A 23,133-nucleotide genomic window follows, 5' to 3' on the forward strand; every position below is an offset into this window, starting at 1 on the left:
TACACCTTCAGGGCACTGTTGGAGGAAGCACACTCTTCTGGGTTCTGTAAGTCACTGCTGGGGTCCTACACACTGAACAGGACACTGCTGGAAGATGCTCACACTTCTGAGTTACACCAATAATACCCTTCTGGGTTCCTATTGCATTTATCAGGCCCAGTAAATGTCTTGGTTACGTACGTTTCAGTCTGGTGCTTCTCTATCAATGGGAATGCTTTAGTATTGCAGTTCTTTAAGATGGCTGTATATGTTGTTTTTTCTCCCTCCTAGGCGGTGAAAAAAGCTAGCAACGAGAACGAGCGCCCCCAGTACCTGTTGGTGAAGGCGTTGGCCAGCCGGGGAAGACTGGATGCCGTGACACAACAGATGGGGTACCACCCCCAATACCTGGACAGCTTCCTGAAAATGCAGCACTACCTCCTTCACATGGACGGGCCACTTCCCTTCGACTGCAGGCACTACATCGCTATTATGGTAAACTCCCAGCATTCCCTCTGCTCCGCGTGGGTAGTGTTGATGTCCACCTAGGTCTGTCTTGTGGGAGGATTAGATAGCAGCGGTGTAGACCAGCTCACACTGGAGGTCTTAAGAACTGGTGAATCTCCCCAGCCTCCCATACCCTGCCCCCACAATCACCAATATAATGAAAGAGCAGTTAGGGGACACAAACTCGGTAAAAGCAGACTGTTTGCAGGTTTCTTCACTTCTTCCTTCCCTCTTGTTACTATCTCAGTGTAGCTGTCACACTGGGGTCACTAGGATAGCTTGTACTTGCATGCTGAACTTGCCACACCCCTGAAGTCGCTTTCAGTAGAACTGCTCAAGTTGTACATCTGGACTGAGGAAAATGATCCTTTGATTATTAAACAGTATGTTCGCATCATATGTGGCTGTCGATGCCCATGTACTTTGCATCATTCCATGTGGTGTGAGCTCGGACATTACCACTTGTTTTTCTTTGAAGGATATTTGAGTCGCAGGATTGAACTTGACTCCTCCCTTACTCCACTATTCTTATGGGTACAAACTCCACCCTAGATTGTTTTTTTTTTTGTTTTTTTTTTAACACCATTGGGTTCAGAAGTGTTCTGTAACTGCTCTGAGTTCGACTTGTTCTTCATGGCTTTCGTGTGCCAGTTTTCTTTATTCTCAGCACGATGACCTGAATACAATCACTGCTCGTGGTTTGCCAACTCTTCAACTAACCATGACTGATTAAAGTGCAGGTACATAGTGATAAAGGCCAAGACTCAGGAGAGTCCTCTCCAAGCTTGGTAAGAAACACCTCTGATAAAACAGACAGCAAGAGATGCTGAAACGAGCATGCTTCAGATTCTACTGGCGGCGCAATGTCAGTTATCTTTGGGCTGACCAGCATGGTGTATGCAACCTCAGCATCTCGCCTTAGCATAAAGCATCCACCTTCTGCATTGCAATTTGCTGGAAAAAAAACTTAGATGCAAAAGGGAGAAGCGTTGGGCGCACCTAAAGATACAGACAACTGACATATCCTGCAAACAAGACCCGCTCGTCATTGGAGGAGACAAATCGGGCCCACTGGTGTACTGGTGACCTAGCCGACGTGCAGTCCACAGACTTTATCCTGCAGCATCTCCGACGGAGAAGAACATGAGGGTGCATCTTCGGTTTTGATATAAGTGGGCCAGAGAATGAAGAAAACAAGTAGGGTTATGAGTCCCACTAACGCAGATGCCTTTATGCTGAGACACAGCACTACTCCCGAGGGGGTCTAGGATCGAGCCCTGAGCATTTGATGAAAAGTGCCTCTGCATCCAGTGCATCTCTGCTTCAGGCTCTGGTCTACACTGAGAAAAGGCTTCTGAGCTGGGCAAACTCCCAATGAAAGGTGTCGAACATCAACACCCTTATCCCTGAAAGCCACAGAGATTCCATCTTCAGGGCCAAAGTCTGTGCCGAAGCTGCAATCGAAACAGAGGTCTAAGCCTTTGACATCAGAATCGGAAGTGTAAGGTGTTTTGCTTCACTAATGACCAAGCTGAAACACTCGTGCACTGAGAAAAAATCTCTGCAATGTGCATCTTAGTCCAAAGAAGACATTTATTATTTCACTGCGCAAGGTTCCTAAGAGGAGATTATCATGCTGAAAGCACACGTTCAAAAATGGTCACAGCAATGTTAATGAAAGAATGTACAAATGATTCTCCACTGCAATATACACAGCAAATATATGTATCTATATTATAATGCAAAGCAAATAATGAATGAAAAAATATGCATCACCATGAGAAAAGGGCATCACTGCTTCATCTCCCTCCTATTCGGCATCAGATCGCATTTTCGCTTTGAAAATAACAGGTCGGACGTGGCCACAATCCCAAGGTGCCAGTTCAAAACAAGTCAGTTCCCTGCTGTCTGAGTACATTCTTATCAGCCTACGCCCTTGTTGGGGGAAAAAAACATGAAGAATAAAAACATGTGCACATTGTACAATGTGGAAAACTACTTGCAGCTTTTAACGTAGCAGTGTCTAATGCTAAGATAAGGTCAATAGGAAAAATTAAGCTGGTGGTCAATAATGTGACAGTGTAGTGCTAGGCGAAGTGCAACGTGGAGTCAGTGGTCAAAATTCACATATCGTTACATAAAGAAACAGGCTTTTTGCTGGTTTACTCCCACTTTTTGCCCTCATTGTGACTACTAGGGCCTGATGTAATGGCTCTAAAATGCCCTAAGCCCAGCTAAAAGGGACTCCGTGCATGTGATCTGACCGTAAAATGGTGCATGTTTAATTGACCTGTCCCCAATTGGCTTAGCCCAACTTACTTGTAAACCACTAGTACATGGAACCAGATGTACCTAGTTGGTACCAGAGCCCAGCTGAAGCAAAGAGACTATGAGGGTTAGTTGTCTGACCTCCAGTTCACAGCACGGGCCACTAAAGCTGAGAAGCCTGCTAGGGAAAGTTGGTAGCCCAGAATTTTCAAATGCCGCCAACTGCTGCTGTGCAGCACCAGAGACCAGGACCAGATGCTCAAACTTGCACCCAAGTTTGCTGAGCCCGAGAGAGTCGTCAGAGTGCAGCTTGGTCGCCCAGAAACCGAGTTATCGCCGAGGGAAGGATTTGGCTGTGACTGGGCTTCCACTAAAACTAAAAGGACTTCGAGAGATATCAACCCTGTGACCAAGACAACCCCGCCCCCTTCAAGGACCAAGGAGTAACCACAGGAATACTTCTGTCAACTGCATCACATCTACAGCATCCTTTCGTTGAGCGAATGACGAGACTAACTCTTTTCACAAAACACAACTGTTTTTAGCTTTTTTCAGCCTCCTAAAGGCCATGCCTTTTCAAATGCGGATTGCCAAGTGGATTGTTAAATGCTTCTAGACCTGCTATGCTAAAGCTAAAAGAACCCCTCTTCCTCACCCTAGGCCACACTCCAGCTGCATGTAGGGCGCTACTAAGGCTTTTCAGGGAACATACCGATAGACATATGAAAAACTGCCACTTGTCCACTGCACACACTTTAACGAAACTTTATTGTGAGGACGTCCTAATGAGGGAACAGACCACATTAAAGCTGTCCGCAGGACTTTATTTCAGACCTCGACCCCATCCACTGGCTAGCCACTGCTTAGTGGAGAACTGCTTTTTAGTCTGTGCAGAGCATGTGCATCTACAGCCCACACTCAAAACTCAAACTATGAACTCCCAAATGACCCTCTCCAATCTCTTTCCTCCTCTATCCATCCTTTAACCTCAAACCAGCTCACAAAGCACAGAAATCAGTAGCAATACCTCAGCTGAGTAAGGCAGTCCTTTTGAGACCGGGCTAGAGAAAGAGGCTTCTTACCTGAGAAGCAGGACACTCAGGCTGGTGGCCTAGCATTGGGCTCCTCCCTATACTAACACCAGCAGAGGCAGGACCTCCAAGAACAGAAACTGATCACCTCTGACAAATGGAGTCTAAGCACAGTAGAGCATGGATATTGTATGGAAGGCTAAAGAACCCACCAAACAAAGGACCAAAGGCAAGGTATTGCAACAAAGGCGAGAAATGACAACTACTGCAGGGGGTCAAGGACCCCCCTAAGCAAACATACAATAAAAAGTGTATCAATGGACAGAAGAACCAAGGGGTCCACTAGGTGTACATCCTGGTATGGAAGCCAGACATCACACTGACCCATCTTGGACCTTCGTTCCTTAAGCAAATTCATAAAGACGAAAGTTCAAAATGTTTGCTACAGGAGGTCACCCTTTACCGCGGGAGAGTGACAGTATGGCAGCCATAAACCTTAAGGACGCCTACCTACGTGTGCTGATGAACAACAAACACAAGATGTTCCCGAAGGTTGATCGTTGACCTGGTACATTACCAGTACCAGGTAGGATAACGTCTGCACCAGTGGTATTCACAAACTGCCTCACTGCAGTGGCAGCAGACTGGAGAAGACGGATACATATCTACCTTTATTTTAGATGACTGACTAGTAAAGGTGCGATTGTTCAAACATTTCCATAAGAGTACAGTCTGTCATACAAACACTCTACAAATTAGGGTTCTCACTACATGTGGTGATATCAGCACCACATGTAGTCAGCTACAATGAGAAAATACATTCTTGGAGGCAAGGCTAAATTCAAAGGAGGCAAAGGTCTTTTCATTCTGCAAAAGACACAGTTCTGAACAAACTCTCCTTTACTGGAAGGAATGGTCTCTGGTCATGAAGAGAATGGGCATGATGGCATCATGCATTGCAATAATACTACTTCCAGGTTACACATGAGCCCTCTACAGGAGCGGCTACAGTGCTAATGGTCACAGGCAGCCAGGAGATGGGACGAGCTAGTGGTTGTCACAGAGAAGGTACAAAGAGGAGTGCAGTGGCAGTGCACAAGAAACATCAGGTCCAGCAGGTAAGTAACCACATTGTTCCCTCTGGTTTGTCGGTGACCAGGTGAGATACAACATGTAGTTACCTTTGCAGTGTCAGTGACCGGGTGTGATACGACGCGTGGGACTCTAGAGCCAAGTAACAAAATATGCAGCTACCACTAAATAGAGACATTTTCCACAGTAGAAGCAGGAAGCAACAAAGACTGTGGCCCTATGATTTTCTACACACCTAAGAATCTCTAGTAAGAAAATCAGTATTTAAAAACTGTGTGTTGGAAGCATGTGTGGCTGTAGAGATACACATACTCTGCATACTTCTGCCATCTAGTGTTGGTCTTGGACATTTGCAGGTTGTTTTTCTCCAAAGAAGTCTTTCAAGTCAAGAGAGGTGGTGTGACTTCTGCCTTGGTAGGCAGTGGGTATGGCCTCCGGCCATAGAATTCGGCTATTTAAATCTTCCCCAATAAAGCATGTACTCTCTGTAGGGAACACGTGTGTGTGTGTGTGTTAGTGTGTGTGTGTGTGTGTGTTAGTGTTAGTTAAGCGTTCAGCCCCAGCGACAGAAGAACTTTACACCTGATCGGACACCACATAGGACTGACGTCCTGCAGCATAGAAGCAGCTTTCTCGAAGAAACTCTAGTCTTATTTTGAATTACCGCTGGGGTGGATTTTATGGGGAAACACATTTTGAATTGCATCTTAAATGTAACTGAAAATTTCTCAGCTAGGACCGGCATCAGGTCTGTAACCTCTGTTTTTCTCTGAAGCATTAGGAGTAGACCTTCTTCACATGTGAGCCATTTAACTGCAAGAAGATCATCTGTTACTGATGCAGATGTTGCAGAGCACACCACAAGATGCAGTATCAGAATTGCCCAAAGACCCCAGACCTGTAGCCACTATTGGCGTGGAACAAAGAGCCTGGGCCTTCAGGTATCCATCCGGTGCAGAGACAGAAGACCAGATGCATTCCTCTGATACTTTGGAGAATCTTCCATCTATACCAGAGCATGGGCCCAAATATATAAACTACCCCTGGAGCCTCCATTCCACCACGCACACTCGAGGATCAAGTCCCTGGGCGTCGACCTTTAAAGCGTCCTCGTTTGAAGGCGGAGAAACAATCCCAAGGTAGCTGGGCATCGAGCCCTGAGGTGAGCCACAAGAGGTAGTGATCTGTGCATCTGACTCCAGGCTCTGAGAACTCTCAACCCCGAGATACCCCAAGCTCACCCTACGCTGAAGGAAAGCCCCTCTCAAAGGGCACCAGTCCTTGGCATCTGTCCATGCTGGCTCGTCCTAAAGCCTCCAAGACATCACCCTCTGGCACGAAATCAGCTTCAAAGTTGACTCCGAGACTCACCCTGAGATTGGTGCCAAAGTAGTCCTTAATGTCAAGTTCTGACTCCAGCGAAGCCCCGCCCACCTCGAGGCTCCCTGAGGTGCGAGACTGAGGCAGCAAAAGATTTTCATTCACCCCTCCAAAGGAAAGTTCTAGCTCGACCAACAGCCCCCAGGGCAGACCCTATAAAACTCACATAACCAAGAGGAGGAAGCTCACCTTTGAGGAGCAAATATCGGAGGAGCTACAGTCCCTTCCGATTAGGGTAGGGACAAGGCCATCACTCTGCCACGGGAGCACCCTACCCCATCATTGGCCTCGCCCAGTCCTAGCATCTCCTCAGCCCTGCACAATGCCACCTCCACCGCCCTCTACTCACTCAGACCCGATCCGCACGATCCATGCCATGACCCTGTAAACCAGGGGGTGGGAATGACCCTTAGTGAGATTACCGTGATGCCCCCAGGACTATCTCAACCCAGAACCCCCTACCCTTCAAGGCCTCCCCCAGATGACACTACTGCCGGTCAAGCAGACACAGAAGGCAGCTCAGCATCACAGAGTTAGTGTTCACAACAATGAGTTCATGGTGAGATGCAGTGCGGACATCTCCCAGGACCAGTCAAGGTTAGAATTGTCCCCCAGCAGGTCAACAAGAAATACAAAGTGGCCCCAGGGGACCCAATTCACATGAGGGGCTAGATCCCGCCGGATTCTTTCGGGGTGCACGGCCAGAAAAAAAGCCCCCGCATGGGCGACAGGGGAAGCTTCTTCTCCAGAGAAGGAGAATAAGAAGATTGATGTAGCTGGGAACCATATGGCTGGAGGGGCCGCCTCTCAGTGGAGGGTTGCGAGTCCAGTTGGGCTGCTCTCCAGATATGGTTGCCGTCCAGGGGAGGAGATGGAGGAGTTGGCGAGGCGCCTCCCTGAAGCCTACCCCAAGAGGGGGCAGGAACTCGGCATCCAGTAGCACAGACTTTCAGTCTGCCTGGGACTCAGGGATGTGAATGCCAACACCCTGCTGAGATGCCTGGCCTGGCTAAGAGTCTCGGGCTTCAGCTTAGAGGCCCAACAGCAGCTCATCAATGCCCCACTTGACAGATACTATTTGTTCCGTCTTCAGGTTGGCACACTGCTCATAAAAATTAAAAACGTCACTTATACTGCCAAGGTCATGGGCGCACTGCATACCCAAGCAACCAGGTCTGCCGTCTGCGAACAGCAGGCAAGACGAGGACCTAAATCATCCATTCCTTCTCGGAGACAAGGATACCATCAACGCAGTGCTTTCAGGACGCTCCTGCCTCGGCAGAGATGGCACCTGCAGAGGCAAGGTAGAGGTGGCCCCAGCCAGGGTACCTTTACCTTCAAGCAGTGACCCACCCTCAACCCCAAACATTCACCCTTGATCTCACAACACCTGTCAGGTGAAGACTGAGGTTCTTCCTAGGAAATAACCTCCAACAAATGGGTACTCTCTATGGTTTAGTAGGATTCTGCCTGCAGTTCCACAACACAAAACCAAATATTCAGCCTTGTCACCATGTAATGAGTCAAGACCAGGTAGATCTGTTACAGGAAGAAAAACAAGCTCTTCTTGCCAAAGGTGCCATCGAGTTGGTGCCCCCTTGCCCCAAGCAGCGTGGTCATGGAGTGTACTCTCTGTGGTTCCTGATCCCCAAGAAAGACAGAACTATGCGGCCTTTACTATATTGCAGGCTCCTAAACTGCTGTATCCTGCCAAAGCACTTTCACATGACCACCTTGCAAGACATCTACTTCTGCATCCCCATACGTTTGGCGCTTCGCTGCTAACTGCGCTTTGTGATAAGTGCTCCACACTACCTTCAGATCTCATCCTCTAAGGGCCACAACAGCCCAAGGATAGTTAGGAATTACCCAGCGTTTGTAGTTGTGCAGTAACGCCCTTCCTATCACACACACACACTCCCAGCCATATCGCTGTTACGCAAGCCAGGTTTTGCAGTCAGCGCTGAAAAGTCCCATTGCTGGCCACTGCATCTCCAACCCTTTCTAAAGTCTCTACTAAATGCGATCATGGGAAAGCTGACCCGTATGAAGAGAGGATGGAGGCATTCCAAGACCTGTTGCCTTTTTTCAGACACAGAAAGTATGGTAATGAAACTGTTGGGGGTCACAGCTTCATGCATTGCATAATCAAGGCCACATTAGCATTCATTGCAAGAGTGCCCAGCAAGCAAATGGTCCTAAGAGGAGGGTCAATTTGACGTAGTGTGGGTACAGCCCAGGGTTCAGTGCACCCACCTGTGGTGGAACGACAAGGACTTGCTGTGGTGAGGCACCCCCAGACCTGCTTCCACAGATGACCATCACTATGGAGTCCTCATTCATGTGGTGGGGAGCACCCCTCAAGCACATGACTGTTCAGGGTACCTGTGGTGTCACATAAACCACCTCATACATTTGGCAGTCCATCTAGCCCTAACCAATGTATTCAAGCCCTTCCAGGGTCAGACACTCCTCATAAAGGCTGATGACATGAGAGCACGATGGCCATGTACTACATTCAGAAAATGGGCATCTACTCCCCTCCCACTCCTGGCTGCCAGCACTTGCCAGGATATTTACATTAAACAATGCACACCAGCTTGCATCTATTAGTGGAGCGTTTGTTGGGTGGACAGTGACTTGCGAAGTAGGACTCATCAACAAGTCCACGAATAGGAACTGAAACCACAAGTCCTTCAAAAGACATCGGTCAGTGGAGCACTCTGACCATCGACCTGTGCGCCACGCGTGAAACAGCAAAATGCCAACACGTTGCCCCCAAGTATCCACATTCCATGGGGAATGCAGTATGCATGAACTGCTCCAGAAAATGTGATTACTCTTCCCCCACTCCCTTTCATGCCATATGTGGTGAGGAAAATGGGGCAGGTATCATTACTGCTCATGTTATTGACGCTGACCTTGGCTACTCCACCCTGGTACTCCATGCTAGGATCTCAGGTGGAAAGTTGCTAGCGTGAGCTGTTTTGAGGTCTTGGTGGCTGAGCTGCTGAGAAAGGTCTGGCCACAGCAGCAGTTTCTCGTATGGACTGACTGACATCCCAGGACAGCATGTGTGTAATACCTCTCTCCAGCTCTCTTCCTCTGATGAACTGTTTAGTTTCTCCTGAGCAACCTGCCCAGTTTGTTGTATTACCCCTAATTCTAGAGTAAGAATTCAGCAGGAATGCACACCTTAACTCCCTTTATACCCTTGTGTGCAACAGTCTCGATGTATTTCCACAGTTGTGGTATTTAAATGTGTCCAGATTAACATTCCCTCTTTCTCTACTGTAAATATCCCCTAAAAGGATTTAAATATCTCTTTTCTGGCCCGCACAGGTTTTATTCACTCCTGTGTATCTCTTGGTGGGCCTCGATCAGTCTTGGTCCAGTTGCTCGCCTGGGAATTGCGTCCGGTCTATCTTTGTTATTCTCGATAGGCCAGTGGAGTAACAAAGGGCCCCACGGAGCAGGCTCCCCCCCCCCCCCGAGATACAGGGGTCCCCTCAGGGCAGCACACTAGCCCTAGAGCTCCTTAGTGAGTCCGGAGTGGGGTCGCTTCATGTTCTTTGCAGGAGGGCCCCCTCCAGCTTTGTTACGCCTTTGGGATAGGCTGCATCTTTTAGAACTACATTTCTTTGTTACTCTGGATAGGCCAGTGGAGTAACAAAGGAGCCCCCCACCCCCCCCAGCTTTGTTACGCCTTTGGGGTAGGCTGCATCTTTTAGAACTAGATTTCAGATGCTGCCTCAAAGATGATTTAGGCAGTGGCCATTTTTCTTTTGGTTGAATTGTTACACCTCATCAAACTAGGGCTTCCGAACACATAAGTCATGGCAGTGTTCAAGACTAGCATTTAGTACCTTAGTTTGAATAGCCTATCGAGCACATCGCGTGTGCTCACATTCGTCAGTGCTATGGAAATACTTAAAGCAACGCTCTAGAGGCCACCATCAGATGCTTTATCACACGTCATGGACTTGGTCTTCTCAAACACAGCTCAACTCTTTCCATCGTTTTATAATACACCTTTGTAATGTCACCAGTATCTCTAAGCCAGCTGCTTACTTCAGATACATTGTTAGAGGTATAGTTTTGAGGGTTTTGTTCTCCTTGGGTGTCACTCCGGGGACACCAAGCATGGGAAGGGTTGGCCAGTGAACCCTCAGTTCTACTTCGGCCTTCGCCATGGCTAATCTCCCTGCAGAGGCCCATAACATTTGTGGCTGTTAAGATTACATGCACGGTCTTCACCCAGAGAAGGTCTGCAGGTCCTTTTTCATCATACTTTGAGGCCAAGAAGGATTTTTTTTTCTTCCACCTCTAGGAAAGTGTCAACAAAGAGTCTTGCTTCAATCCATTAAGAGTGTTGCTTTCCATCTCGAGTAACAATGGCTCAGAAAAGAAAGCATTTGCAACTTTCTGCTTTAGGTGATAAAAGGATAAGCTGGACACATTATTGAAATGAGTGTCTTTCCCTTAAAGTGTCAGCTCTGACCATCAACAACTAAAAAGGCAACAAAAGTAAATTTTATTGATGAGGTTCTTGCCAATGACGTCTTTAACTGTTGTCCCCTCGTCAGTCATCGTCTTGTCAATGACCATCTTGATCATTCTCGTCAATCATATTGACATCTACTGCATTCTTGTTGACTTGCATTCTTGACCATCAGGCAGTCCTTATCAGCGACTCCTCTCATCTCCTCTCCTCACAACCTTGTGGACAACAGCGTTGTCCATTAAGCTATTCTTGTTACCATGATCTGCAGCCTGTGACCAGGACCAGACAGTGGTTGACTAACAAAGGAGTCGATGCCCATGTGCAGTATGTCCGAGAGGAGGAGTCACTCAAACTCGGGACTTGGAACACTTCTTCGAAGAAAAGCAACTTGTACCACTCTGGACCCAACACTAGGTGGCAGGAGTATGCAGAGCATGTGAATCTGCAGCACTCCATGTCACGAACAGATGCTTACATGGTAAATAACATAATCCTTAGACTTTATGAACCTCCAAGGTCAGACACTAGATAGCCTTTTAATCTCTGGCGAAGAGCAGGGGAAACTTAGGTGATTATGTGGACACCAGTGTTGAAGTCAGCTCATCCTTTAGTGATATTACAGCACCCACATGAATAGTCTCAAATGGTTCGAATTTTATATGATCTCTTGCTGCCTCTTCCACAAGAGTTTTCAGAAAATCTGCTGGACTTGGCTTTGTTGGCACAACTACTCATGCATCGAATACTACATGGAGTGTATTGCTCTCCATGTAGTGAAGTGCTGTGAATCGGGCAGCAAAGAGGTAGTGAGATGGCTTAGTGGGTTCATGATCTCCTTGCCATTTGAAATTTGAATGAGGCAATCATTCATTTATTTCTCCTAAGGTCACTTAAGAACTATAAGTTTGCAGCTTGTTACTAATGTGGTTTTAGACGCTTCAGGTGCTTGCAAGCAGACTTAGGGGGTTAGTACAACTTTGGAGGAGGTGTTAATCCGTCCCAAAAGTGACGGTAAAGCGACGGATATACCACCAGCCGTATTACGAGTCCATTATATCCTATGGAACTTGTAATACGGCTGGTGGTATATCCGTCACTTTACCGTCACTTTTGGGACGGATTAACACCTCCTCCAAAGTTGTAATAACCCCCTTAGTGATCACGTTTATCTAACCCTTCGAGTCACTTTATCCGCGTCTTAAATGGGGGTGTAAGTGAGATTAGAGTCTGTAGAATATGGGTCCTTCTAAGTGACACAGTATTTTCACTAGAAAATGAGAAATTGAATGTTGTGCCTCAATCAGGAAGTATTGGTTGTTAAGCAGAGCGTTCCAGCATTCATTCAGGTGAAAATTGTAATGCTCTGATTCTAGGAGATGCACACCAACCATCAGCCCACCCGTCCCAAAATCAACAGCATTCTCACCCGGTCATCCTGTCGTACTGTGTATTTAATTTTGAGACATTTTCAGCCACCTTAATTGGCCATAACATCAGTAATTAGCTTAACTAAACATCACAACTTGGGTTCTGATGAAGAGCTCTGTAAGCTCTGCCCAGGAATAGTCTTCCCCCATTTCCCACCTGCTCTAAGGTGGACTTGTCTTTTTATAGGTAAAACTCTTCCCATTCCCTCACTCTGCTTTGCAGGGTGGATTGCTTCTATTTCATGCAGCCCTTGTCAGTGTGGGCGCAGTGAGGCCTCTAGAGATTGGGAAAATGCACTCAGTTGTTGACTGCTGGAATTTAATGTCAAGGGGAGACTGTGTTATATCGCCATTCTATAGGAGTCCAGTCCAGTTTCTGTGGTAGCATCCACAAGTTTCTGTCCAGTGAAACGTTTAGCAGTGAGGCTAGGTGCGCAGCCAGAGGCTGCTGGACAGAGTGCTCCTTCCCATTACTCACTCATTTACTCTTAAAGAACAGGGTCCGGTTCATACCAACCACAGGTTAATTGTAATCACGTTTAACCAGGTCATGTTGGCAGCTAGCATCTCATCACTGCCAGAGCGCCGTGGCAGAGCTCGTTTGAAAGCTACAGGTGTATACGTAGAACTGGCATGAACATGGACTCCAGGGGATTGACCCCAGATTGTGGAAGATCTCACTCCAGGCAGTAAATGGCACAGTGACTGATGGATAGCTTTACTTGATTTATTTTTACCTTTTTTCAACTCTTCATGACCTCTGTACTCCTTGCAGGCTGCAGCTCGGCATCAGTGTTGGTACCTGGTGAACCTCCACAGCTTGCACTTTCTACGCGTGGGTGGTGATCCGCAGTGGCTGCAGGGGTTGGAGTGCGTCCCCCCCAGACTCCGTAACCTGAATGAAATTAACAAAATCCTTGCACATCGTCCATGGTTGATCAACCGGCTGCACATAGAGGTGAGTGAGAAGTGGGGAAAGGGCGCATGGGTGATGTTGTGGTTCCCAAGCACCAGGGCACTTGTGCAGCGAGGTACTAATTAATATCGGTCATTTGTATTCAGTGCGGAGGCAGAGAAATGGAGCGGGTTGGCAAAACGATATGGGATTAAACTCATTAAGGCCAATGAGCACATAGCTTTCCTTCAGCTGAAAGCACTGACCAGGAGTAAGAATGTCAGTGTAATTTGAAAGGTGGCAGTGTTTTGTAACACCCAGATAGAGGTAAATATGTGCATTGTAATCTTGTATGTTTTCAACAGCTTCCATGAGTTCTGGCTGGGAGCGGGACCTAGGAATTGGCAGCTCTTATGGTGGTGGTTAGTCTATCTTCCTAGTGTCGTCTCAGATCTCTTGTGTTTCCTCCTTTTTAGGTTGAGCGCATAAGTATTGAAGTCTTTTAACCATGCCCACCTCACGCCCATCACTTTTACTCATTCAGGGGCTTGTCTTTCAAAATCCTTTGATGTCATGGGTAATTGGCTTACATTGGTCCCACCTTGGGGCGGTTTTGTTAGCGCCTTCCAGATTGACCCTGTTACATGGATAATTGCACGATTGACTAAATACTTCAGTGTGGGAAAACTGTTTTTTTCTTTTGTCTTTCCCCTTCGTGCTCCATGGCAGCCAGGGCCCTCACAGCACGAACAGTGCCAACAGCGCAAACTCTATTGGTGGTATTAGAGTGCTGGTCACATTGTTCGCACTGTTACCTAATCAAATTCATTTCTTTTGGCTCTCTCCTTCACGCTCCAAAGCTTTCCCAAAAAGACTTATAATTGATAAATGCTTTACAAAAAAATACAGAAATCGGCAACGCACCTCTCCTGGCACAGCAGGAGAGCTGATACTACAATATTCACCGCACTCGGGAAAAGTCGCCCCATAATGCTTTGCGATAATTAATAAAAAATAAAAAAATGGTGCCCATAACTCAGCCTGTGGTGGTCCTAGGACAATAACAATACCACCAAAACGTTCAGCACAACACACCTTTTCAGTTTAGGCAATCTCTGGGTCCCCATACTAGGTTATTGGGGACCCCAAAATAATAACCACTCACATGATTTAGTCCCTTTTTAAGCTCTCTTATGGCTGGAACTTTTGTTTTACATCTTGGAGTAGTTAGTGTTTCAAGGGCCTTAGTATTGCAGTAGGCCTGCTATGCCTGAAAATGTGTAAGGCACTATACCCTCTTGAGACAGAATATATGGTTGCACTACATTACTTTGTACCATTCATATTTTCATGCAATTATGCTCTCTAGGTTCTAATTACATGGTTACATGACCATGTTTCTTACAAATGCTATTTTTATTGTGGTGTCCTCTCGGGCTGTTCTGAGCATTACAGTCAACATACTACAATATTTGCTGCACTCGGTCATCCCATAATGCTTTGCAGGGCATTCTTTTACAAAACATATTTGCTCATAACTTAGCCTGTGGTGGTCCCAGGACAATGGGACCACCTTCAAAACGTCACCACAACCTGCTCTTTCTGTCCAGATCATCTCAGAGTCCCCACACTAGAGTATTGAGGACTCCAAAATAATAACCCCCTCCTTCTATTCAGTGTCTTTTTAACCTCGCTCATGGCTGGAACTTTTGTTTTACAGCTGAGAGTTGTTTGCGTTTTAAGGGTTTTCTTTGTAATATCATTGCAGTAGGCCTGCTTGCCCTGAAAATGTGTAATGCACTACGCCTCTAGGGGCTACATATATGGTTACACTGCAGTACTTTCAGTCATTTTCTATTCATGTGGTTATGCCCTCTAGGGCCTAACTATATGGTAACATGACCATGTTTCTTACAAATGCTATTTTCATTGTTGTGTCATCTAGGGGCTGTTCTGAGCATTGCAGTCTAATGCCAAACGTTTATTTCTGTTAAAGGTTTTTATTGGGTTTATATGATGATTGTATATGTTTTATTAATATCTCCTTTTTGCATTTATGACCATGATTCTGACAAACTTAACATCCTTATTACACTATGACTGTGTGAACACTATTGATATCTTTGGATGACCCTTCTAGTTTACTTCTCTCGTTACTCCTCCATGGCTGTCTTGTTTGGGAATTGTGTGAGCCAGCAACTCTGATGGTGGGGTGGTGAAAGTGGTATTATTTGGAATTAGCATGGCAGATTTAAATTACGATGCTAAATGGCAACACTTTCATTGTTGGCTGCAGATAGAGAAAGAAGGTAAATGGAAGTGTTTTAGTTATATGCAGGGCCCCTGGAATTATGTGGCAGGAAAAGGCCAAACTTTGAGTCTGGGTTGACCAACTTATGTGGCAAGAAAAGTCCCGGTATGCGAGACCCATTGCATTACAAATGCTTGTTTTTCTTGCCCTACTTCTCCCCACTGTTTGCTGCTCAGTTAATTTTTCTTCTTTTAACCTGTCGTCAAACTCTACTTCTCACATGCTTTCAACATTTTTGTGAACCTTGAGTTTTCATTTTGTCTCTTGTAACTTGCCTACTCTTGCTGTTCTCTCCTTCCCAGTTGTTTTCATATTTATTGCTTCCTTTTTGGTTCTCCTACCCTTTCTTGCACTCTGTCCTGTTCACTCTGTTTCTCTTTCCTCCCATCCTACTCTCCACCCGTCTGAGCCTTTGTTCTATTTTGCCTCCTGCCTTCCCTTCATTACCCCTTCTGTCTTCCTTTCATTTTCTCTCCCCACCCTTCCTTACTCTCTTCTCTGCTCAGTCATTTCCTGTTATGTTCATTGCTTCTCCATTTCCTTGTTTCCTTGTTTCCACCCCCCCCGCCCGCACCCACCATTGTCCTCGTCCACTGCTCAACCTCTTCCTTCCCTTATCCTGTTTCCCTTTGTGTCATTTTTCCTATGCCATACATAACCATCTCTTCCTGCCTGGACACTGTTCACTGTTATTTTCTTGCTGTGACTCTTTTCTTCCCCTTAGCTCTTTCCTTCACTCAGTGTTGTGTGCCATTCTGTGTCTGTAGAACCTGTTGAAGATCAGAGAGCAGTGCTGGTCGCTGGCAGAGCTGGTCCATGCAGTGGTACTCCTTGCACATTACCATGCCCTGGCTAGCTTCGTCTTCGGCTGTGCTCAGGAGGAACGAACAGACAGCCGAAGCGTGCTGAAGCCTTCTGTGGTGGGAAGTCAGTGCTTCTGCGATGCTGCCAATGGGAACAGTAACCAAGAAATCCTGCGTATTAACAGAAATAGGGTAAGTACGAGCTTGTGCTTTTGAGCTTGCATGTGTGTACCTATGCACCTGAACCTATATTTGTGTGCATGTCACTTTGTGTGTGTTGAAGTGTATTACAAAGCTTGGAAAGTAGCTACATCAGTCTTGGCAGACAGCAGAAAGGCAAAAAGGGGTGAGCTTCATACAAAAAGTGTTCAATTCCAGATTCAGTGACTCTCTTAGTCCCCACACCCAGTTTATTAATGAGCTTGTAATTTCTATCTGATAGCAGTTCACCAGGGCATGTGCATGTCGTCAGTACTACCTACAACTTACTGGAATACATTTTATCGATGGCAACTCACTGCCTAATGCTTATTACCATCAAGACCGTAATAATCTGCTTGTAGCATGTGTGGCTGTAGATACACATGCTCTGCATACTCCTTTCTAGTGTTTGGCATGGGAAAAGCTAAACAACAAGCAGCTGATCGTGTCGGCTATGGAAGCCTTGATTCCAAAGCTAGGCATCTTTGATGTACTGCCACTGCCACTCCACCACACTGACTGAGCACTTTCACTGGGGACCAATGTCGACAACCCACAAGGATTCAGATTGGATTTCTAAAATTACTTACGGGGTAGATGTGGGAGGTCTGGGGTTTGTGTGGGTGGGTTTGTGTGTAGTTATGGAGCCCTACCTGTAACACTAAATGCCCCTGGTCTGACTAGCACCAGGTGCGCAACCTGAGCCTGTCCCCAGAGCACAAAAAGGCGACCTGCTTAACTTGAAAGGCCTTTTGATGTAAGAGGGTCCCTGGCCTAAAACGCCATATCCTTTCCCCCAGGAGGAGGTCTTCAGCTCTGGAAGCAGGCGAAAAAGCCAGTGCAAAAACAACATACCCTGGAGATGCTATCCTCTTACAGCTCCCAAGGATGACCTCTAGGAAGGGAAGGACAGGGCTAATTGCTTTCTGGTGAAACAACAACCACTTTTTGCTGGACTTGCAGGCCTTTCTCAGACCACATTCTTCAAGTCACCATTCCCACAAATGTTATCGCCGGCTGGGGGGCACAACTTGAATATCCAGCTCATATCTTGAATATATGACAATACAGAGAGGTCTGGGCCCTCCTAGTCATCACCAGGAGTGATACATCAACTATCTTGAGCTACAGGCCATATGCTTTGCACTCAAGACATTCCTTCAAGTCACTCTGGACAAAGTTGTGTTGATCAATACAGACAACATGACCACCATATATTACCTTTAAAAGCAGGGAGGCGCCCACTTCTCCCCCACTCCTGGCACTGGGCTATTTGCCACTGCATAACCTTCTGGCGGGCTACCTTCCGGGAGTGGACAACAACTGCAGGACACATTAACAAGTCCAAGAGTGGAAGTCCATCCAGAAGTCCTACTCCAGTACTTCCAGCTTTGGAGTATCCTACAAATAGACTAGTTTGCCCCTCTCGAAAATGCAAAATTCCTAAACTTCACCTCCAGGTGCCCGCATTTCACTATAGATGAACTGGTCAGGGATCTTTGACTACGCTTTTCCACCTCTTCCACTTATAATGTAGATGATTAGAAAAATGCAGCAAACATTTCTAATGCTTATTCTGGTAGCCCCCACGTTGACCAGACAGCCCTGTTACTCTTCACGCCTCGAGATGGCCATCAGCCCACACATGAACCGCCCTAGTAAGCTAGACCTTCTCACATGGAACCAAGGCTGGGTCAGACACCCAAACCCCAGGCAGCTCAGTCTGGCACCTGAAGTCTTAAAGTTTGGCTACCTTAGCCTCACGCAAGAATACGTAAACATCCTGCATGAATCTTGTAGTCCTACCACGCAGGCCTGTTATGCTGCAAAATAGAAGAGGTTAGTCCTTTGCTGTATCCCCAGTCACCTGGGCCCTTTTCATCCCAGTCTTCAGGTTATTATTTGTTATCTTCTCCTTCTGCAAAATTTGGGCCTCTCCCACACTTCTACAAGATTGCATCTAGTAGCCATTGCCCCATAGATGCAAAAAAGGGAACAATCCTCCCTCTTTCACATGCAAGTAATCAAGGCCTTCATGGAGGGCCTTAAGACGGTCATCCCTCCCAGAATCCCTCCGTTGGCCTTTACGGAACCTCAACATGATTCTTACGAGACTCCCTGATTCCCCCCTGCACCTTTACATTCTTGCCCCTTCCAGCTCCTCTCCAGGAAAGTAGCTTTCATTGCAGCCGTAACATCTTCCAGACGCATCGAGTTGCAGGCTGTCCCAGAACCTTTCATTCAGGTGAACAGGGACAAGGTTGTTCTCAAAATTAATCCAAAGTTATTCCCCAAAGTAGTTTCCCCTTTCCACTTCAACCAGACTATAGAGTTGCCAGTCTTTTTCCTTTAGACTCTGTAGCAGAGAGAACCCCTCACATTCTAGATATTTAATGTGCCCTCATATATTACATTGACAGGACCAAGTCTTCTACAGGACTGGCTAGTTATTTGTAGCCTTTGTGACACCTCACAAAGGCCAGCCTATTTCTAATGCTGGTATTGCCAGATGGATTAACAACTGCACCCAGATCTGCTACCATACAACAACAAAAAAACTTACCTCCAGTGTACACTCTTCACACACGAAAGCAGCAACCATGGCATTCCTTGGCAATATTCCACTAGTTTACATATATAAACTGTTACCGAGGTCTGCCTACACACTTTCACTAAGAAATATTGTGTGTACATGTTAGCCCACTAGCAGGCTATGGTTGGCTAGACAGCCCTAAGGACTTTTTTGGACATTTGCATTATCCAGATACTAGCCAGTTCTTTCAGGGGGTGCCACTTCTAAGCATAGCCCACTAGCAGGCTATGGTTGGCTAGACAGCCCTAATAGTTTTTTGGACATTTGCATTATCCAGATACTAGCCAGTTCTTTCAGGGGGTGCCACTTCTAAGCATAGCAGGTGTTTCTATAGTGACTCATGCAGGAAACAGAAAATGAAAGCATGTTTGTAGAATATACTGCTGTAGATTCACATGCCCCCACCCTTCTTCCTGGAAGTATGTGGCTCTACTTGGCAGATCTCTTTCCTATGATGCAAAAACCTTTCTTCCAAGAAAAACAACTTGCAAACTTCTGAGCTTAAAACTAGATGGCAGTAGTATGCAGAGCATGTGAATCTGCAGCACCTAATGGTACAAACTGATGCTTAGAAGGTTACAGGGCTGGGTTTTCGACAGTTGTCAGGTGCATGCAGTACTTCTAGTAATGTTTTCCATATGCAGGTTCTGTGATTGGTAATAGTTACCTAATATACCACTCTGATGGTGCTTCCCTTCCTGACTTGGTTGTCCTGGCTTCTGTTGCAGTCACTGGACTCTTGCGTGGAGCTAGAGTCCCTTCGGGAGCGCATTCACCGTATTCACTTGGAGAATGAGAACCGAGATGAGCGGTCCCGGGAGCACACAAGGCTCACACCTCCATCTTCAATGCAGGAGCGAGAGGAAGGTGAAGGCATCACTGAGGATATGACCATAGACAAGGATTTGGTCTTTGTCACAAGGATGGAGTTGTAATTTGTATTTGGTCTGTCGCCCAAAAATGCCTTTTTAGGACATAGGTCCTCATTACGACAAAGCCGCGGGCTCCAGGAGACCACCAGTGCTGGCAGTCTCCCGCTCGCCCCATCACAGGTACTGCTGGATTTACGCCACACTTTGGGTGGAAATCCAGCAGTAGTAGTGCTGATGGGCGGAGGCGCTCTGCCCTGCCCGCTCCGCCAGTAGGCCACCACCCACCATGTTATGGGCCATAATATGGCCTGGTGGTGTCCTACTGGCAGAGCGCTGCTGGCGGTGAAAGCGCCCCTTCCCATTCCCTGCCGGATGACCTTCTCCCTGGAACAGGTAAGGTGATCGTCCGACAGGGGAGGGGGTGGGAGAGTGGAGGGTGTTGTGTGTGGTGTCTGCGTGTGTGTATGCATGGTTGTATGCAAGTCTGAATGTAAGTGTGTATATGTGGGAGAATGCGTGTTTGGATGGGTGTGAGTATGCATGTGTGAATGCGTGTATGGATGTAGGTGTGATTGCTTGTATGGATGTAGTTGTGAATGCGTGTATGAATGTAGTTGTGAATGCGTGTATGAATGTAGTTGTGAATGCGTGTATGGATGTAGTTGTGAATGCATGTATGGATGTAGTTGTGAATGCATGTATGGATGTCGTTGTGAATGCATGTATGAATGTAGTTGTGAATGCCTACGAGTGGATACGTGTATGTAAGTGTAGGTGAATGGGTGGTGCATGTGGGTGTCTGTATGTATGCGGGGTTGCTATGTCAGAAGGGGGTAGGGGAGGAGGGGGTCTCAAGTTTGCTTGGGGGGGCGGGGTGTCTACCGGTGACAGGGAAGTAATTCCCTGTCACCTGTAGCCCTTTCGTCAAGGTTTTCGTGGTGGTCCTACCACCACAGAAACCATCTTGGAAGGCCGGCTCCAAATACCGTGGGCAGTCTTCTGTGGACCGCTGATTGGAGATGATCATCTCAAGCCAGGCGGTTCAGACGCCAGCCCGCCACACTCATAATGTGGTGGTCTGCACCGCCAGCCTTTTGGCGGTGGGACCGCCACACTTAGCCTGGAATGACCCCCATAGTGTCTGGTTCCCAAGCGGATGGTATGTATGTAGTTGGAAGCGGTCCTGCTTCCGGTAGTGCCTTTTTCAGTATGAGGTCCTTCGCTGTCTGTGCTGTCGCTGTCTGTGCTTGGAAGAGAGAAGGGTTTACTGTGACTTTGGCCACGACCATGTAGGCCATGTGACGATGTTTGTCACTGAGTTGAATGAAAGAGTCTCACTTAGTAGCCAGGAGATTCTGAGTTTTATGTTACACATAAATATGTACTGTGTCTCATACACCCAGTCCTGTTCCTGATTCTACAAGTTTGTACCTCTCGCTACAGATCTGGCCAGCGACGTAATTGTAGCTGCTGATATTTCCTGCTATGTCCAGGACCCAGAGTTTGGCTACCAGGACTTCGCACGCCGAGATGAAGAGCAGACGCAGATATTCCGAATCCAGGTAGGCTTCTGAGTGGTGACGGCATGAATGATAAAGTACCCAAGGTGGTGCTGTGCACATCTAATACCAGGCAGTCTTGAGTACCCCACGCTTCTCTGCTGTCGTTGGCAGGATTACTCGTGGGAGGACCATGGCTTTTCCTTGGTGAACCGCTTGTACTCGGACATTGGGCTTCTGCTGGATGAGAAGCTGCGCTCGGTGGACAGCCTCCAGAACGGCAACATGGCCAAGCGTCAAGGTTGTGAAGCCTCCGTCTTCAAACGCGGCATCTGGAACTACATCCACTGCATGTTCGGAATAAGGTAAGGGAGCTCTGAAGGAAACGGTGTAAAGGAATGGGCCTGAGTTAGTGAGGACAGGGGGTTAGAAGACATGGGGAATAGAGGATAAACAGGGGCTGGAGCTGGCGTGGGCAGCACATGGGACCGAGCTTGAGATTTGTTGAATGAGATTGGAACAAGTGGTAGCTCAATGGAGCTTGAGGCAGAGGAGACTAAAGGACCCAGAAGGTTTGGTGGCAGACACACTATGGCAAGAAGTTTTTGTTGGAACATCAGACTTTCAAGGGAGCTTGCTTTAGGGCTCAGTTATCAAGAACCCAAATGGATACCCATTTCCAGAAACCATGCAGTTACCAAAACTGTCTGACTTCATTTTTGATCGCTCCTACAGAAAAGTCACACATTCACACATGCATCTCAGCGGCTGGAGAGGACCCAAACTTTCTTTTAAAAGGTGAATGCAGCTATTGTTTCAGACCTCAGAGCCCTGAAAGTGAGGCAAGAGTTATGGAAACGTACAATGGCCACTGAAAGCAGGCCAAACACCAGGTAAACATGGGGCCTGTCCGGGGAGGAGGACAGGAAGGCTGTGCAGCCTGTCCACGTCCTGTCTATCAGTTCCCAAAGCCACTGGCAGTTCCCACATGAATATACCACCCTTGCCACAAAATCAGTCATCTGATGTTTAATTTCAAGATGTTAACAACAACAAAAATGTCCAACTCGCATGTATCAAAAGTTATAAAACTCTTCGGATACACTCAGGGTTGTAGGAAAATGGCTCCCTGTTGCAGTTACCCCCCACTTTTTTGCCTGGTATTGATGCTGACTTGACTTGAGAGTGTGGTGGGATCCTGCTAACCAGGCCCCAGCACCAGTGTTCTTTCACTAAAAATGTACCATTGTTTCCACAATTGGCACACCTCTGGCACCCAGATAAGTCCCTTGTAAAAGGTACCAGTGGTAACAAGGGCCCTGTGACCATGGAAGGTCTCTAAGGGCTGCAGCATATGTTGTGCCACCCTCAGAGACCACCTCCTAACACATGCACACTGCCAGTGCAGATTGTATATGTGGGTGAAGAGAAAAAGGCAAAGTCAACCTGGCATCCCCTCAGGGTGCCATGCCCACAACCCACTCTGCCTGTGGCATAGGTAGGTCACCCCTCTAGAGGTCTTACAGCCCTAAGGCAGGGTGCACTATACTACAGGTGAGGGCATAGCTGCATGAGCACTATGCCCCTACAGTGTCTAATTCTATCCCTAGACATTGTAAGTGCAGGGTAGCCATATTAACACATTAGTATTATCTCATTTTGCCACTATCAACCTCTAGGGGGAGCCCTTGGACTCTGTGCACACTATCTCTCACTTTGAGATAGTATATACAGAGCCAACTTCCTACAAGGGGCAAAAACCATGTCAGAC

General features: G+C 47.0%; 1 protein-coding gene across 3 annotated transcripts in view; it reads left to right on the forward strand.

Moving 5' to 3' along the window:
- Positions 1-23,133, forward strand: part of LOC138260904 (sestrin-3-like) — a 90,992-nt gene that overhangs the window by 55,976 nt on the left and 11,883 nt on the right. For all 3 annotated transcript variants that reach the window (XM_069209421.1, XM_069209402.1, XM_069209412.1), the window contains exons 2-7: positions 271-474; positions 12,964-13,146; positions 16,162-16,389; positions 19,720-19,858; positions 21,307-21,425; positions 21,537-21,727. In XM_069209421.1, the coding sequence (XP_069065522.1) occupies positions 367-474; positions 12,964-13,146; positions 16,162-16,389; positions 19,720-19,858; positions 21,307-21,425; positions 21,537-21,727 (968 nt within the window). In that variant the 5' untranslated portion in view covers positions 271-366. The remainder of the gene's footprint in view (positions 1-270; positions 475-12,963; positions 13,147-16,161; positions 16,390-19,719; positions 19,859-21,306; positions 21,426-21,536; positions 21,728-23,133) is intronic.

Source organism: Pleurodeles waltl, chromosome 2_1 (genome assembly GCF_031143425.1).
Source record: "Pleurodeles waltl isolate 20211129_DDA chromosome 2_1, aPleWal1.hap1.20221129, whole genome shotgun sequence".
NCBI lineage: Eukaryota > Metazoa > Chordata > Amphibia > Caudata > Salamandridae > Pleurodeles > Pleurodeles waltl.